This window comes from Notamacropus eugenii, chromosome 5, assembly GCF_028372415.1.
Source record: "Notamacropus eugenii isolate mMacEug1 chromosome 5, mMacEug1.pri_v2, whole genome shotgun sequence".
Taxonomy (NCBI): Eukaryota; Metazoa; Chordata; class Mammalia; order Diprotodontia; family Macropodidae; genus Notamacropus; species Notamacropus eugenii.
In genome coordinates, this window is record NC_092876.1 from 114,323,186 (window position 1) to 114,341,330 (window position 18,145).

The following is an 18,145-nucleotide window of genomic DNA, read 5'->3' on the forward strand; positions in this document are numbered from 1 at the left end:
AGCCCCAAACTGCTTTATATGAAAACATGAAAGGGGCAATACCTTTCTTATGAAACTGCACTTCTGTAAGGTACAGGTAGTTTTAAAAACATGCATATTAATCAAACGTCAGGGTAACAAAATTGCCTGGCTTGTTTCTATCTTCTCATCATCTTCTTTCACTTCATTTTACAAATAAGGAAACTTCATGAAGCCCAGAGAAACTAGGCAAGAGGCAGTTTGAGTGAAAGAACGGAATCCACCACTTCTAGGTACTAGGAGTACAGGGAAGACAAAGGACACAGTCTCTGCTCTCCAGTACCTTGTAGTCTAATAGAGGGACAGTAAGATATAGGCAGAAGTGACTATCATACAAGCTAGAATATGATGAGAGAAAGGTGATCAGGATTCTGATGACTGAAATTTTCTGCGTGAGCATGGACATACCCGTGAACCTCAATTTTCTCCCCTGTAAAATGGGGGCAAGAATGTTTGCACAACCTCCTTTGCATTGTGGTTATAAAAAAAGTGCTTCTGAACCCTTGAAGTACTATACCAACATGATTTGTTCTTGTCCCAGGTCCTAAAGCTTGTGAGGAATAAAAAGAGTCAGGACTTTGACTCTTTCTACTGGGCTGAATCTCTTGGTTCCCTATTCAGTACTCATTGCATTCACTATTTTTTATTACCTTATAAACAGTCCATTTCATACAATGTATGTTTACAAGTGAATTTAACCTTTCTGCAGTGATTCAGAAGCACCTTTGGGACCTTCCAATGTCCCTGGATCATCCTTATGAATCTTAGACATGACTGTTTAGGATTATAGCTGCAGAAGGTGCAAGGAGATCAGGATGAATCTATGTTGATCCTAGGACACGAAGTGGAAATTGCTTTTTATATATCTCTCTCTATGTATCTCCAGGGTAAGAGTATTTATTTATTATGCACATACTACCTGCTCACTAAATATTTGTTGATTAATTGATTCTTATTAAGGAAAAAGAAAATTCCAGTCACTTGTGCATTTAGTAGCTGTGTGATCTTGGACTTCACCTTCAAATGAACTCTCTTATCTTCAACTTCCTCATCTGTTAAAAAAAAAGAAAGAAAAAGAAAAAAGGGGAAGAGGGAAAGGATTATAATATCAGACCTACCTGAAATAATGTATGTGAAAGAATTTTGTAATTCAGTTTAATAAGCATTTTTTAAGCACCCATTTCATATACAAGTATGGGGATCATGTAGCATGTTATAAATAACAATGTTAATAATTCAAGTGATTTCTGTAATAACACAATTTTCTATAGCAAAACATACCTTCACCATCAGAGAAGTAACTGAAAGCTTCAGGAAAAAGAAAATCTCATGGTCTATATTTTGTTGAAAAATATTTGATTCTATAGAGTAAAATGCAGCCTTTAAAGCAAGGATTCTTGATTTTGGAATCCAGGAACTTAATAAAAAATTTTTTAATAAATGTATCTCAATATAATAGATTTTCTTTGTAATCTTATGTAATTTAATCTATTTAAAAGTATTATTCTGAGAAAGAATTCAGAAGCTTTACCACATTGCCATAGAGGCCCACAACACAAAAAATGTTAAGAACCCATTCTGGAGGTTCTTTTTTATCAAGATAAATCCCTGTTAAATCTATCTTAAAACTGCACTTATAAAGATCACTCTATTCAACCATACCGCCAATATAAATATTCAGTGAGGCCTAAAACAGAGATTAACAGGTCCCCCCATGTCATTCACCAGTATCATTATTATAAGTTATGATGACCATAATAATAATACATTTTGGAGTTGTTTAGATTCTGGATCAATGAAAATTTGATGTCTTTTGGAGAAGATAAAAATTCACTCATTCCTTGGGGTATTCCCAATAGGACTTAGTTCCTACAATTCAAATTTTCACCTCCTAATATGCCACCTCTTTGGGGGACAAAGAGCTTTTTGCTTGTCCAGAGGGATATCTGATAGTTATACCCTCAGCCCTCTGAATGTTGTATAAATCACAACTTAGTTTGCATAGAGTACAGCCACAGATTGCTCCACTGAGCAAGCAATGACCCCTAGAGCTATTGGGTTTATCCTGGCCTGTGACACAATCTTCCAGTCTGTAGGTCAGAATGGTACCATTTGTCAGTGCTCATAGGTGACAGGGTCCTGGGGAATGAGATTAGTTTTTAGTTGTTTATCTAGCACTAAAAAAGCACAACAGTTCTTGCCAGACTCAGAATTTCCAATCAAGACATACCTCCAAGAATAGCTGATTCAAATTTCATAGTAAGAGTCTTATTTTAGTTCAAAATTAATCCTTGTTTCATCTTCTAACCAGCTTTTATTTCTTGACACAGTTTACTTGTTAGCTACTGTAATCAGGATAAGGCCCTAACTGGATGACTAAGTGGACATAAGTCTTTTCTCCTTAGCCTAGTCTTTCACCTTGGAAATCTGGAGTTCTACACGAGAGTCTGAATAAGTGGGAGTACCGTTTTCAATTTTCTTTTTCCTTTTAAAAAAAAACAACAGGCCTTCCACTTGGATTTACATCAGTATTTGGCTAATTTCCTGAGTGCTTCACCCATTTCCTGGACTTATTCTGCAGCAGGAAAAACATCCTCTTTCAAAAATAAATGCAAATAGTTGCAAAGTTTCTTTCTGTAAGAGTAGAGCAGTTGAGACAAAATTCTCTTTAAGACATTTGGGACAATCCTTACCTCTTCACTCCTGCTCTTACCTTCCCATATCTCCCCCTCCCAATATTTTTAATTGTGTTTCAGCCCTAAACACAAAAGTCATAGAATCTCAACAATGGAAGGGACCTTGGAAATCATCCTGTCCAACTCTTGACCCGAAAGATGAATCCTCTCTATGACATCCCTATTCTCTGCTTCAACACTTCCAGTTATGGCAAACTCACTACCTTCTGTTGCAACCCATTCTTCTGCTGGATAACTTAGATTTTTGGGAAATTTTTCCTTTTGCTGAACTGAAATCTCCCTCTTCTTCTAGCCCTTGCTTCCAGTTCTGCTCTCTGTAGCCACATAAGCTAAGAGTAATTCTTCTGTCACACTTTAACCGATTTAGCGGATGAGAGACACGCTCTAGGTCTTAGAAATATGGTTCTGAACATTTTCTCTTTTTCCCCTTGCTGAGTAACCCACAGTGGAGTTACTTTCCTGAGACACAACTCTGTGCACAAGAGTCAGTTGCTGTTAAACAAGGATTCCCTGACACCTAGTGGTCCTCCAATGTGGAACATTTTCTAGACAGTATTCCTGGGCACATACAGAAAAAGCCCATTAATGACTGTAATTTGTTTCTGTTTTAACTGAAAACAAATGGACCCCTTTCAAGAGTTCCTGAATGCTGGGAATGCTTACAAATCCTAAGCATCCATGCACAAAATGCTAGACTTGCATCTTGCTCAGCAAAACCCTTTTTTCCTGATTATGATTAATGTTTCTCCAGAGCCCAACCCATCTCCTAGGGATAATCTATTTACATTTTAAGGGAGAATAAAAAATGTGAGGCCTTGCAGAGAGGGTACATAAATATATCAAGCTAAGCTGTCTTTTTTTTAAACCCTTAAGGAATAACTTTCTTATACTGGTGGGAAATGAAGGTCAAAAACTTGTTGGATGACCTGAGTTCAAGTCTAACTTTGCCATCTTGGAAAAATTGCTTCATCCTCTTTGAGCCTGTTTCTATCTTGAAAAAGGTGTCATTGAAATGACAGTCTCCTTTAGAAAAATGGAATGGGGTAAGCCAGATTCAAAAGCCTATCTATCTAAGTAAATCCTTGCAGCACAGGTTACCTGTGGTCCTATTAAACCCCATTACATATAGTTTTGAAATATGATTAAACAAATATCAGTCTCTTATAACATGTAGGTTACTGTGCTACCTGCTGCGAATTAAAAAATTAAAAGTCCCCATCTTCAAGAAATTTATATTTTAGTATGTGAAAATAAGACAAGCACACAAATAAATATTAGAAAAGGCGTATTTTGGGCCAAGACACTGGTGAAAGTGGAACTGGAGAGGCTTGCACTCCCATAAGACCTTTTGTGGGATTGTTGTGGGCTGGGAAACTGTGCAGTGAACTTGGGATGACTGATTTTGCCCTGAGGAGGATTGACCTAGCCTTGGTCAGGAAAGATGTGGATGTGATATGACCCCAGGGACCTTCGATGTTGACTGATTTTCACCACATAGACAGTGGCTTTTTACTTACTTTTACTTTTCTGGAGGCAGCTAGGTGGGGCAGTGGAGAGATAGAGTAATGCACCTGGAGTCAGGAAGGCTCATCTTCCCGAGTTCAAATTTGGCTTCAGACACTAGCTGTGGGATTCTGAGCAAGTCATCAGTTTCTTCGTCTGTAAAATGAGCTGGAGAAGGAAATGGCAAACCACTCCAGTATCTTGGCCAAGAAAACCCCAAATTGGGTCATGATGAGTCAGACACACCTGAAAAACGTTTGAACAAAAAGAGGTCTAATAAAAAGGAGCAATAAGTATTTTAAGAAAGAAAAGATCACTTTCACTGTTCTCACTCTTAATTTTCAGGTCTTAGAATCCCTGGCTTTTCTCCAGACTGAGCTCAAGAACCATGTTCTTCAGGAGACCTATTTCAGGACCTGTTACTGCCTTTCCCTGTAAGTTACTTTCCCTTTAAGTTATTTTCTATCCACTTTTCTATAGACTCATGTGTATAACATGTTGTCTCACCCATTAGAACCTAAGTGCCTTGTATTGCTTTTGGTTTTTCTTTGCAACCCCAATGTTCGCACATAGTAAACTCTTAATCAATACTTGGTTTATTGATTGCTTTCAGCTGGGAGGATCCAGAAGGTCTTAATGGAGAAAGTAGTGTACACCTGAGTTGTAGCTTGTAGGAAGAAAAGACTTTCAGTAGGTAGAGATGAGGACTGTGTATTTCTGATAAGGAAGGAGGTCCAGGACTTTGGGAAGTCAGAGAAGGCAGAATGAAATTAGGGAACGGGTTTGTAGATGGATTGGAGGGAAAAAGAGATTGGAAGCCCAGTTAAGAAGTAGTCCAAGTGAGATGGGGGAGGGGAGAAGGTAATGGCAAATACAGGTAAGGAGAGAGAGGACAGATTAGGGAGGGATTTGAATGCTAGGCAACAGAGTTTTGTTTTGAAAGAAAAATAATAATGCAAGGTCAAAAGGTTCTTGAATATTATGTTTAAAAAATTTTTTTTTCAATGACAAAAATTGATTTTCTTTTTTCTCTCACCATTGGGGCAAAAAATAAAGAAAAACAAAACTCTTGCAAACCCTCCTACATTTCAGACAGATTTAATTCCTTAGTGTTATTATTGTTACTCTAATTACTAGTAGTAGTAACAATGGTAGAAATAATAATACTTAAAATGAAACTAATCACTTGAGGGTTCTGGGTTTGTTCAGTAGGACTGCATTCACTTTGACCTCTCTCTCCTCATGACCCCAGTTAAGGGATAAAGGCTTTCAGAGGTGATTGTTAACAATTATTAGACAGAGTGCTCAAGAAATAATCTCTCCCCAAGAGTTTTCCCATCCAGACAATAGAATTCTAGATCTGGAATTGGAGGCTATCTAGTCTACCTCTCTCATTTTACAGAATGGGAAAGGGAGGCTTAGGGAAGACAGGTGATTTTTCCCAAGGTCACACAGATGATAAATATCAGAAGTGGGATGGAAATTTGGGTCCTCTGAATCAAGAGCCAGTAATCTTTCTTCTCTTTCATATGAACTTCCATTGGGTGTGAAGACTGAGGCAAGATTTTCTGGGCCTCTGAACTGTTACTGTGCTTTCAAAGTTAGTTTAAAACTAGTTCACTTTAAGAAGTATGTCTTAAATGTCAAGAAATATGTTTGAAGTACCTGCTGTATACAAGGCACTCTGTTTGATGTTTCATACCCAAAAAGAAAAATTACATAGTCAATGCAACATGTACAAAATAATTCAATGTAGAACATATAGTATCCAAGGAGAGGTGAATTCAGACAAAGAGTTCTCAGAAAATCCAAGGAGGGAAAGATCATTTTTGTCTGGTAGGATTAAAGAAGACATCATGGAAGAGGTACTAAATCTTGAAACAAGAGAGATTTTTGCAAGAAGGACTATAGAAGGACATTGTCTTCTTCCAGGAGGAAGAATGGCTGGCTATATTTCTCCTTGTGCTGAATTTTGATAGATTTTGCCTCTTAGGAGGAAGTGTAGTGTGCAGGTTGGACTGTGGTTATAGATAGAGCTTTGGGCTTGGAGTCAGGAAGACCTGGTTTCAAATCCAGTGTTGGACACTGAGCCGTGTGAATCTGGGCAAACCGTATCACCTCTGTTTGCCTCAGTTTCTTCAACTACAGATGAGGAGAATAATAACACTTATCTCCCAGGATTGTCATGAGGATCAAATAGCAAAATATTTATGAAACGTTTGGTACAACATCTGGCACATAGTAGGCACATAATAGCAAGTGCTTGTTTTCTTGCTTCCATGGCCTGGTGGAAAGAGTCAGATGATTTGGGTTCAAACCCTGAATCTTCTACTTTTGGGTTTGGTGACCTTGGGTGATGAATTTTTACTTCTCTGGGCCTCAGTGGCTACATGTATATGAGGTATGATTATATGATGTTAAAGCAATTTTTAAAGAAGCAATTAATTGCAGAGAAAAAAAAACAGTCTCTCAAATCCAATTGTTTGATTGAATCGACCAATTGAATTGACAGATCCAGCTTCCTAATCTGAGAAATGGGCATAATAATATTTGCCAGTCTACTTCATAGGATTATTGTAAGGATCAGATGAGATGTAAAGTACTCCAGAATTACAAGGGACTATCTAAATATGAGTGATTTTATATATCATCTGGAAAGTATTTGCATCTTTGGTTCATGTATAGGAAATAAAAATAAAATGAGAGAGGAGAAGGGATCATGGATTTGAAATTCAATCATGGCCTATCCAAGTGAGCTTTAGAATAGTGATCAATCAGATTTCCTTTCCTGAGCAGACAATGGAGGGACAACACAGTGGTTCCCCACCCCCACTCTCATTCCCTTTCTCCTCTCCCTCCCCAAATCCTTTCCTTCATGTGGTTATCTTCTGTGATGCTGATATCCTGGCCATGATTGATTACCCACTGCTATCAGGGGACCCAGGAGTGACCTTCTGTGTACATTTGTAAGGAACCAGACTGGAAAAAAAAACTTGAAGGCAAATTCTGGTTGGCCTGAGATAAGGCAGACATGAAGCCTTTTCCCATTAGCTTGGCAAAACAACTCCAACAATAAAAGGGCTGTAAGAAAATATTCAGCTTCCAGTGATTTAGAAGGATTTCTCTCCTTTTAGGAGTAGGGAATAGATGACATTTTCCCTTATTGAGGTAAAAGAATGCTTTGTGAGAGACAGCAAGGGGAGGGGTATTGAGACATAGAAAGAAAGGGGGAAAGGAGAAAAAAAAAGGAGGAAAGAAGAGAAGGAGAGAAAGGACAAGATACCAGGGAACAAAGGGGAAATAAATATATGTCTAAATAAATATATAGCCAGGTGAAGGACAAATATTTAACTTAACGATTCCAAAAGGACAAATTAAATCATCACAGACAAGACATCAAATATTTTTACCTTACTAATTCTAATTTTGTCTTCTGATTTTTTGAAAAATCATAGACTCCTAATTGACCTTCCTGTTTCAATTCACTCCCTCTTTCCAATCCATTCTCCACATAACTGCTGAATTAATATTCCTAAAGTAAAGGTCTAACCATGTCATTCTTCTGCTCAAGAAGTTCTGATGGCTCCCTCTTACCTCTGTGATAAAATGCAAAGTACCATGGCATTTAAAACATGCACAATATGTTTCCAGATGCCCTTTCCAACATCACTGTATATGACTCTCCTTTGTATACTCCACATTCTAACCAAATGGAACCACTTGTCATCACTCCCTGCATGCATTTCATCTTCCATCTCTGTGCCTTTTCACAGGCTTTCCCCTCTCTCTAGAATGTACCCCTTCTTCTCTTTAGCCTAGGAGGTAGATAGGTGGTACAGTGGATGGAGTGCTGGGCTTGTACTCAGGAAGATCTGAATTCAAATCTCATATATTTACTAGCTATGTGACCTTGGACAAGTCACTTAACCTCAGTTTGCCTCAGTTTCCTCAAATGTAATAAAAGGGATAATAATAGCCTATATCTCCCAGAGTTGTTGTGAAGATCAAATGAAATAATTTTGTAAAGTGCCTAGAACACACTAGTTGATTCATAAATGTTTATATCCCTTTCCCCCTTCTCTCCCTTCCCCGCTTTGTAGAATCTCTATCTTCCTTCAAGGCTGAGCTTAAGAATTACCTCCTAGAAGGAATGTGACTTTACAGTTGCTTTGGTAAAGGACTCACTTCTCAAATATATAGAGAACTGAGTTGAATTTATAAAAATAAGACCAACTGATAAATGGTCAAAGGATATGAACAGGCAGATTTCAGAAGAAGTAATCAAAGCTATCTGTAGTCATATAAATATATCAAAAGTCCTTTAGAATTATCTGGGATCATTGTATCTTGGATCATTAGCTGAGAATACCTAAATCATTCACAGTTACCCATTGTACAATATTACTGTTACTATGTACAGTGTTCTGGTTCTGCTCATTTCACTTTGTATCAATTCATGTAAGTCTTTCCAGGTTTTTCTGAAAGTATCCTGTCATTTCTTAACAGTACAATAATGTTCCATTATAATCATATACCACAGCTTTTTCAGTCATTCCTCAATTGATGGGCATCCTCTCAATGTCACATTCTTTGCCACTACTAAAAGAGCTACAATAAATATTTTTGTACATATAAATCCTTTTCCTTTTTGTTTTGTTTTTTTATCTCTTTGGGATAAAGGACTTTTGATGAAAATGCTCTCTACCTCCAGAGAAAGAACTGGTGGAGTCTGAATGGAGATTAAAACATAATTTTAAAAAACTTTCTTTTTCTTTTTTTGGCCAGTGTTTTCTTTCACAAAATGACTAACATGGAAATATGTTCTGCATGACTGCACATGTGTAACCTATATTAACTTGCTTGCCTTCTCAATGAAGGGACTGGGAGGGAGAGAATTTGAAATTCAAAATTTATTTAAAAGTGTTAAAAAATGTTTTTACATGTAATTGAGGAAAAATAAAATATTAAATGAAACACCAAAAAAGAGTCACCGTAAAAAGAATTAGGCAAGAAATCTGGTTTTTAACCTCTAAATTTTCTACTTTCTTGCTGTGTGACAGTAGGCAAGTCCCTTCACCTCTGTGAGACTCCCATTTCTTATCTATTAAAAGGGGATATTTTAAAGCCACCTATCTCAGGGGGTTGTTGAAAGGACCAAATGGGATGAGGTGTGTGAACATACTTTGAAAAGTAAACAATACCAACCACAATCAGTAGTAGTATGAATCACAGGAAGTAGATTATCTTGAATGAAAATACTTTCCTGGGATATCCTATACACTAGATAGAAGCTACTTAGAGGGAACAGATTTTTAAAGGCCTCCTAGCTCATACAGAATTATAGAATTTTAGAATTAGAAAAAGCTAGGTGGATATCACATCTCATTCCTGAGAAGAATTCTCCTTGTCATGTATCTGCTGGGCGATTCTATAACCTTTGCATGAGGACCTCTTGTGAGGGAGAATCACTACCCAAGTCAGTCTATTCCAGTTTTGAACAGAATTTTTTCTGGACACTAAAACTAAACTTGTTTCTTTGAAACATCTACCTATTGCCCCCCTGGAGCCAAGAACAACAAATCTAATTCCTTTTCCCAGTGAGAGCCCTTCAAGTTCTTAAAGACAATGATCACATTCCCCTAAAGTGCTCATTAGGTTAAATATCACAGGTCCTTCAAGTTAACTTCATATGGCTTCTTCTCAAGGACTTTGGCCATACTTTTTGCTCTTCTCTATATACTTGCCATCTTGTCAATGTTCTTCCTAAGCCACACCGGAACACAGTGCTCCAGTCTGAATAGGACAGAGACCAAGGAGACTATTATCTCTTTAGTTTTTGAAGTTCTGCCTTTCTGAATGCTGTGCATGACTGCATTAGCTTTCATTCAGCTAAGTTCCATTCCTTTCAATAGCTGTATTAAGTGCCTGAAAAATAAGACCCTTGCACCCAAGGGACTTACAGTGGAGTAGGAGAGAGAAGAAGGGCCAAGAATAAGTTTAAAGAAAGCAGAATGTGATAGAAGTACAAAGTGTGCAGCAAAGGTAGCGAAAGAAAGCTCACATATCTAGAGAGATCACAAAAGGCTTCATGGAAGAGATGGCATCTCAATTGGACGTTGAAGCGATTTCTTACTATCAAATGGAGAGAGTAAGAAATATACTTCAGGCATAAGGGATACAACAAAGGTAGAGAAAAATGGGTCAAATTGTGGAAATGGGCAACAACTCATTTTGACTGGGAATGAGGGTTATGTCAAGGAGAACCACTGTTTTGTAAGACTGAAAAAGTAGGTGGCAACCAGATAATAGAAGACTTTGAATGACCAGATAAGGTGTTTAGACTGTATATGATAGGATGGGGCAACCTTATAGAAAGATTTAAATGCCAGTATAAGTTATTCAGGTTATATGTATCAGAGGGTCTCAAGCTTGGGTTCAGGGATTTATTGATAGGGTTCTGGGGGTCCATGAACTTGACTGGGAGAGACATGTTCATTTTCACTAACCTCTCATGGAAAGTTAGCATTAATTATTTAAAATCATGATACTGAGAAGGGATCTATAGACTTCACAAGACTGCCAAAGTGGTCACACACCCATACTCACACTCACACCAACCCACACACACACACACACACAGCTGAGAAACTCTTTTGTATTTCATCAGTAAGGAGTTCTTGAAGGCTTTTGAACAGAACTGTGGCATTATCAAAGGTATGCATTCACTATCCCCATTGTCTCCATGCTATAAATAAATATTCCAATAAAAATTCCAAAAAATAATTATGTCCATGTAGAGCTTTACTATTTGGGGTTGCTAGTTTAGGAATAAATATTTTAATGTAAAATGGTAACTCTTCTCTTCAGTTAATGATATAATTTTTTCCCATTCTAGTCTTCCCATGCTCTTGTATCTTCTTATTCTTGTCAAGGGATGATAGAACGTTAGAGCCAGAAGAGGCAGACAAGGTGAAATGACCTGCCCAGGGTCACATAGCTAGGAAGTGTCTGAGGCCACGTTTGAATTCAGGAAGATGAATCTTTGTGGCTGCAGGCCCAGCACTTTGCGCACTATGGCTGCTCTGAGCTACCTTACTGTAGTGTATATAGGGCTGGTTATCTCTGCTCTAGCTGGCTATGAAGTTTCGTTCCCTCTGGCTGCTTTTCACAGTAGCTCTATTTTATCCTTTGTTGGCATGTCTTGCTTTGTCAGTATTCTTCCTCTTCCCTCCTTTCTAATCTGTTATGGATTAAAAAATATAACCAAGGTGGTTAAAACCATGTACCAAATAAACACATGGGTTCTGGGGGAGGGCATGAATGACTTCTTTCCCAAGAGGGAAGTGCATGTGCTCTATAAACCTTATGACTCCTATCTTAGCTGCTCAAAGGCATTGTTTTTTGTGTTTGTTTTCTTACTGACAGATTTTTGGTAGTATTAGATAGCTGATAGAATCCTCAGAGAGCTGAGGCTGCTGTATGAAGTCTCCTAATAAATGAGTTACCACTGTGTCCACATCAGCAAAGCAATGGTACCTAGAGATGGATATCATGATGATATTCATCAAACTGAGCTTCTGTGTGTTGTCATTCATTAATGGGCTGGTAGCAGCAGGTGCCTTTTCTGCTGGGCTCTTTTTTTTAGGAGTACCATGAGATTCGTAAGATGTTGCAATTGGTGTTGGAGAGAGAGAGAGAGAGAGGTATAAGTGTGGGATTGGGGGCCAAGGCAGGAGAAGAGGTTGGAGTTTAAGCCACATTTGCTACTGGCAAATGGGGTTAAGTGACTTGCCTGGGGTCACACAGGAAGTAAGGGTCTGAGGTTGAATTTAAACTTAAGAAGGTGAGTCTTCCTCTAAGTCTAGTGCTCTATCCACTGCACCACCTAGCTGCCTCAAAGATAATATCAATAGATAACATGTCATATAGAATAATATATAATAATATAGAAAATAAACTTGCAAACTTTAAAACATTATACTCATGCTAGTTATTATTATTATATATACTTTAAAGTCTTCAAAATGCTTTACATGTTTCATTTGTTCCTCACAACTTTGTTAGATGGGTGCTATATCAGCCCCATTTTACAGATGAGTAAATTGAGACTGAGAGAGGTTAAACAACGTGCCCAGGGTCACGTTTTCTGAGGTAGGACCTGAAATCTGTCAAGTCTTAATAACTACAAATCTAACATTCCATCCCCTGGACCATCTAGCCACCCTTCCCACTACGAGTTTCTATGAATTTAAGCTGCTGTGCAGGAGTCAGTTATTTTCAAATCACTGATTATAGCTGACTGAATTCAATTACACTGGTTTGCATTTAAATATTGATTCAGGTTATCATCTCGAACTCACAGGAAACGAGACTGAAAAAGACAGAGGCTTTTCCCAAGATTGCATGACTGGTGTTAGGTCACCAAGCCTTCCCTGGACCCTCTGCTCAAAGTAACTCAGGCTCAGTGCTTGGAGGACATAGTGTGGAACAGTCTTGATCTCTGCCTCAGGAACTCAAAGTCTACTTCCTCTTTTTGTCAAATCATTAAAAAACCTGATTACGCAAAGCATAAATTCTGGTCTCCAGCCAGACGATTTAATGCATTTTTCTTTGCTGCAAGCTGAATTTCTACCATAAAACTCACCTTCAAAGCATGATCAGAAGCAGATCCCCCTTTTCTTTCCCCCAAGGTCAAGTATTTTTACAAACTTCTACAGTTACAGAATCCATTTCCTGCTAAACTGAGACAAACCAACCACAGGATCCTGATTTAATTAACACACTTAACCCACTTCACAAACACACAGGAGTAGAGTCCTGGAGGGATAAGACCCAGGGCAAATCACCAATCCTGAACTCTTCCCCTCTACTCTCTCCTCCACCCAAAAAACCACCCCAAATGGTTGGAGCCAGGTAAAATGAGGTTAAACTGCTAATAAAAATACCTCACATTTATCTAGAACTTTGAGGTTTACAAAACACTTTCCTCATAACAGCCATTCAGAAGAAGGTAGGATTTCTATGTTTTCATCCTTCCTCCCATCTCTTTGGCAATTTCATCAGTGTAGGGAATTCCCAGTGAGGAAACTCCCTCCATCTGTGAAGATCAGCAACTCTTCTACAACTTATATTCTTAGATATTAAGTGACTTGTCTATGATTATATATTATTCTGTGTTATTCTAACTTGAACTCAGATCTTTTTGATTCCAAATCCCTCTCTCCTTCCACTGTACTACACTATTTCTCAGTACGATTGTTATCATTCCTATTTTACCGATGAGGAAACCAAGACTCCACAAGTCCAATGTCTTGCTCAGGAACACAGAGCTAGTTAGTGTTGAGGACAGGATCAGAACTCAAGTTTCCTGAGTGTACATTGAAGCTATGATCCTAGGAACGCAATTTTGCTGCTGAGCAAAGAGGATAGATTTGAAGGCAGAGTATCTCGGTTCAAATCCTAGCCCCACTACTTACTACCTATGTGACCTTGGGCAAGTCACTTAAGTTCTTTGAGTCTCAGTTTCTTCTCCTGTAGAATGAAGGGCTTGGATTAGTTGACCTCAAAGGTGCCTAAATCTATAATCCTAGTAGCATAATTTTACTTTTTATATTACACCATACTATTTTCCTAGGTGAACCAAACTCAGAGGAAAAAAGGGGAAAAAAGGCCATTAAAGGGTTAAGATGATGGTCAAAAGCAGCTAGAGGACTGAGTGAAAGAAGCAGGGACAATTTCACTTTGTTGCTTAGATAATCTTACTGGTAGATTTTATTTATGTGTATGTATATATGTATACATATATGTAATATTAATATGTATGTAAATACACAATATAATAATGCTATTAAATGCTATCATATTATAATTAATATATCACATTATATTCATATAATATCTATTATAAAATAATATGCCAATGGCATTATATTCTTATATAATTATGTATTATATTACTATAATTATATTAATATTATATAACATATAACACTGTATATTATGTTACATGATATAGCACATATTACATGGCATATATTTGTATGTTTGTGTGTACATCTGTGTATACACATAGATAGATTCAGTCTCACTTCCACTTCAAGCCAAGAATTTATACACACACACATACACACACACACACACACACACACACACACAGAGGCATACATTTGCAGATCCTAGGTTAAGAATTCCTGATCTAGTCCTACCTTCTCCTCTTATATAGATGAAGAAACTGAGATCCAAGGAGTTGAAGGGACTTATCCAAGATTACAGCATTGTCTTTCAGGGCCAGGTCAAATGCCAATCCTTCCCTGATTTTCCTAACCAGATTTCAGCTACTTCTTCTGAACCTGGATGTCCCTTTGTTGGGATCTCACCACACCATCTGCCTTGTACTTTATTTATGTAAGCAATGTGCCCCTTCCTGTAAGCTCCTAGAGGGTTAGGATTGGGATATATTCATCTTTTGTATACACCTTTCATCTCTCCCCCTATCTATCCCAAACCTAAAGTTTTGTACATGATAGTTCCATAACAAATATTTGTAGAAGTGATTTGGATACAAATAGTTTGAATTAACCAGATACCTTCCAGGAACTGAGAGAAGATTTTGAGGGGTAGGGGGATGTGTACAGGTTCAATTTTCTGAGGACAGATCCAACACAATGAGGGCCCTTGTTGCTTGTTTTGGGGTGTTTCAATGTACTCATCTCTAGAATAAGGAATTGGGCTGGAGGATTTTGAAAGCCCTTTCCAACTCTAAAATTTTATAAAGTTTCTTCCAGATCTAACATTCTATGTCCTAAAGTCCCTTCTACCTTTAACATTCTATATTCTCTATCTTAAAACTCTTGTTTTACCATCTGTGTTTTAATATTCTATTTTCCAAGGTCCTTTCCATCAGTATCATTCTGTGATTCATTTTTTGTGTGTGTGTATATGTGTGTGTGTGCGTGTGCATGTGTGTGCGCACGCCTCTCTTTGTCTCTTTCTCTCTGTCTTTCTCTTGGAATAAAATGGAGGAGAGGAGTTGACCCTCCCTCCAAAAAAAACCCCAACCCAATCCCCCCAAAACCCCCCAAGAACTTTGCCCACTTCTCAGTTTTGCATGGGCTGGCCTTTCTTGGTGATGGATATAGGAGCTCATGAAAGGAACTGGAATATAACAATACAAACCAGCTTTGAAGCCAGAGTTTTCTCCTCCCCCCACCTCACCAAAAAGAAAGTTTTAAAAGTTTAGCCTATTGCCCTCTCCCCTATCTTGAGAAAAGGAATTTTGCCCGTGGGAGCTGTCTCAGGTGCCGACTGCTCAGCCCTGCATCTCTCTCTGACCTCTCCTGGGCCTCCCCTTCACATTCCTGCATGTAAATCAGAATTGGTCAATGTTTCACTCCATTCTCTGCCTCCCCCTCCTGTATCTTCAGAGGCTTGTGAACCATTAACTACCATTAGTGCCCTTTCCTCCCTCCCCACCCCCAGTGGCTTCTCCCTGAACTCAGCCCAGCACATTGTCATTGAGCATCGATGATCTGCCAGATCTGGCAGGCTCCCATAGACTCCCTGCTGGGATCTAGGAAGCTGCCCTAACACATTTTAACATGGCTGATGATTTTTAAAGGCATTTTATTCAAAATTCCCTCTTGCCCATATACCAAGAAATCTACCTAAGGGCCTGTATCTCTGGCAAGCAGAGCTTTCCATTCACTATGTTTCCTGTCACTCCCTAATGGTATAGTGATAGTAAACCTCAACAAATCAAGAATATATCTGTCGTCAGTTGATGTTAACCTATGTGGCACAGTGAGCATGGCAGATAGTGTGCTGGCCCTGGAGTCTGGAAGATCTGAGTTGAGTCTACCTCTGACACTTATTAGCTGGGTAATTCTGGATAAATGGTTTTGCCTCTCTGACCCTCAGTTTCCTGATCTGTAAAAGTAAGGTAGCAATACCTATCTGCCTCTCTCATGGGGCTGTTGTGAGGCTCAAGTGAGATAATATACACAAAACCCTGCAAATTGTAAAATTTTATATAAATGTTAGTCAACATCATTAGTTAAATTAGAGTCTATTGGATTAATCCCAAGATGAGGAATCAACTGAGCCAGTTTCCAATCCTAGTTCTAATACTAGATATATCACAGAAGGTCATCTAGCCTTTATGAATCTCAGTTTCTTCATTTGTAAAATAGAGATCATAATACCTTCACCACCTAACTGCCAGAGTTCTTGTGGGCAAAGTACTTTGTAAGCTATAAATTGTAATATATAGGCTGCTTGGCTAAGAGCTGAGAAAGATGACAAAGAGGTTTTAGTAAAATACTTCATAGGTCATAGAATTACAGAATTATAAAGCTAAAAATGTCACAAGAAGTCATAGAATTCAATGCAAGAATTCCTTCTATAATATCTCCAACAAAGTGTTATCAAAGTTTTGATTGAATACCTCCAGTGATGGGGAGAGCAGCTAGGTGGCACAGTGGATAGAGTATCAGTCCTGGAGTCAGGAAGACCTGAGTTCAAGTCCAGACTCAGACACTTACTAGATTTATGACCCTGGGCAAATTACTTAGCCCTGTTTGCCTCAGTCTCTTAGGGTCTGTAAAATGAACTAGAGAAGAAAATGGCAAGCCACTCCAGCATCTTTGCCAAGAAAACCACAAATGGAGTCATAGAGTCAGACACGAATGAAATGACTGATAGTGATGGGGAAATGATTGTCTGAGATTGTTGTCAGTTACATTTTCAGATAGCCCTGAGGGTTAAAAAGTTCTTTCTTATATCAAAATGAAATCTGGCTCCCTATAACATTCACCCATGGCTTCTAGTTCTGTCCTCTGGGACCAGGCAGCAGCAACCTCCTTCTTCTTTCACAGGGCTGCTGTTCAGTTAGTTGAAGATAACTTAATATATCCTTCTGAAGACACGTGCAAAAGACAGACTCAAGGGTCCATGACTGTAACAGAAGAAAACTATGACAGAGTGACTAGGAACAATGACCTCATTTTATAGTTGAGAAGACTGGCCTCAAAGAGTGAAAGTAATTTACAGCTAGCCAGGGGTAGAGACTAGACAAGAACTCAGTCTCCTAATGCCTAATCTAGAGTTTATTAGAGAACGCTGTGCCCCTGCCTCACTATTTTTGGTTGGACAAGAGGGAAAAGATTAAGAATTGTGTTAGAGATCCTTCTTACCTGCTAAAAATTCTCTTGTTTAGATATGGATAATAAAATGGTAGTGTTCAGGCTGAGTGATCTGGAGATGACCCGAGAGAGGAGGGAGATGTGTTCCCTGGGTGAAAATATTTTCACTCATTTCAAAACATTCTCAAAGATCCCTGACTAACGTGACTCAATGTTTAGTTAAAAAACAACTTTCTGTCCCAGGTGACTGATTTTTCTTCTGCCTGGAGACCAGCTGGAAAGGACCAGATGACAAAGTCTCTTTTTTTCCCCTGCTGTTCTTTGTTGTTACAGGTCATTTAAATGTGCCCCTGAATTAAAATTAGCCGGAAGTCTCAAGTCCTCCTTAAATTGGATTTGCATTATTTCTTTGGAATGAAAATGGGCAGTCTCAAAGCCTTTACTAGGAAAGAAAAGGGATCTGGCAAGTCACAAACAGGTCTACTTCCCTTATCAGCATCCATGACCCCTATAGTTAATGGTGCCACCTCCCCATTGTTGAAGACTTGCATTAATAATAGCTAAAACAACAGCTAGCATTTATGTAGCACTTTAATGTTTGCAAAGCATTTTACATGTTATCTGGTTTTACCCTTAGAATTACCCTTAGAAATGGGAACTCATTATTGTTCTCATTTTATGGATGAGGAAACTGAGGTAGAGTCGTTCAGTGACTCGACCAGGGTCAAGTTCAAGGCAAGATTTGATTTTAGGTCTTTCTGACTCAAATCCATCAAAGATTAAAACAAA

General features: G+C 38.4%; 1 protein-coding gene and 1 long non-coding RNA gene across 7 annotated transcripts in view; one reads left to right on the forward strand and one right to left on the reverse strand.

Annotated features, from left to right (window-relative positions):
- The window catches only part of FZD4 (frizzled class receptor 4), a 183,882-nt gene that overhangs the window by 22,057 nt on the left and 143,680 nt on the right, over nt 1-18,145 (forward strand). For all 6 annotated transcript variants that reach the window (XR_011967333.1, XR_011967332.1, XM_072610610.1 and 3 more), the window contains exon 3: nt 4,563-4,651. Coding sequence is in view for 4 of the 6 variants with exons in the window: in XM_072610610.1 (XP_072466711.1) it covers nt 4,563-4,651 (89 nt within the window). In the remaining 2 variants the exon portion in view is untranslated. The remainder of the gene's footprint in view (nt 1-4,562; nt 4,652-18,145) is intronic.
- LOC140505056 (uncharacterized) lies at nt 900-17,514 on the reverse strand. The gene is made up of 3 exons (XR_011967334.1): nt 17,408-17,514; nt 4,232-4,463; nt 900-1,070 (listed from the first exon to the last, which is right to left on the reverse strand). It is a non-coding gene; the product is annotated as an uncharacterized lncRNA (long non-coding RNA).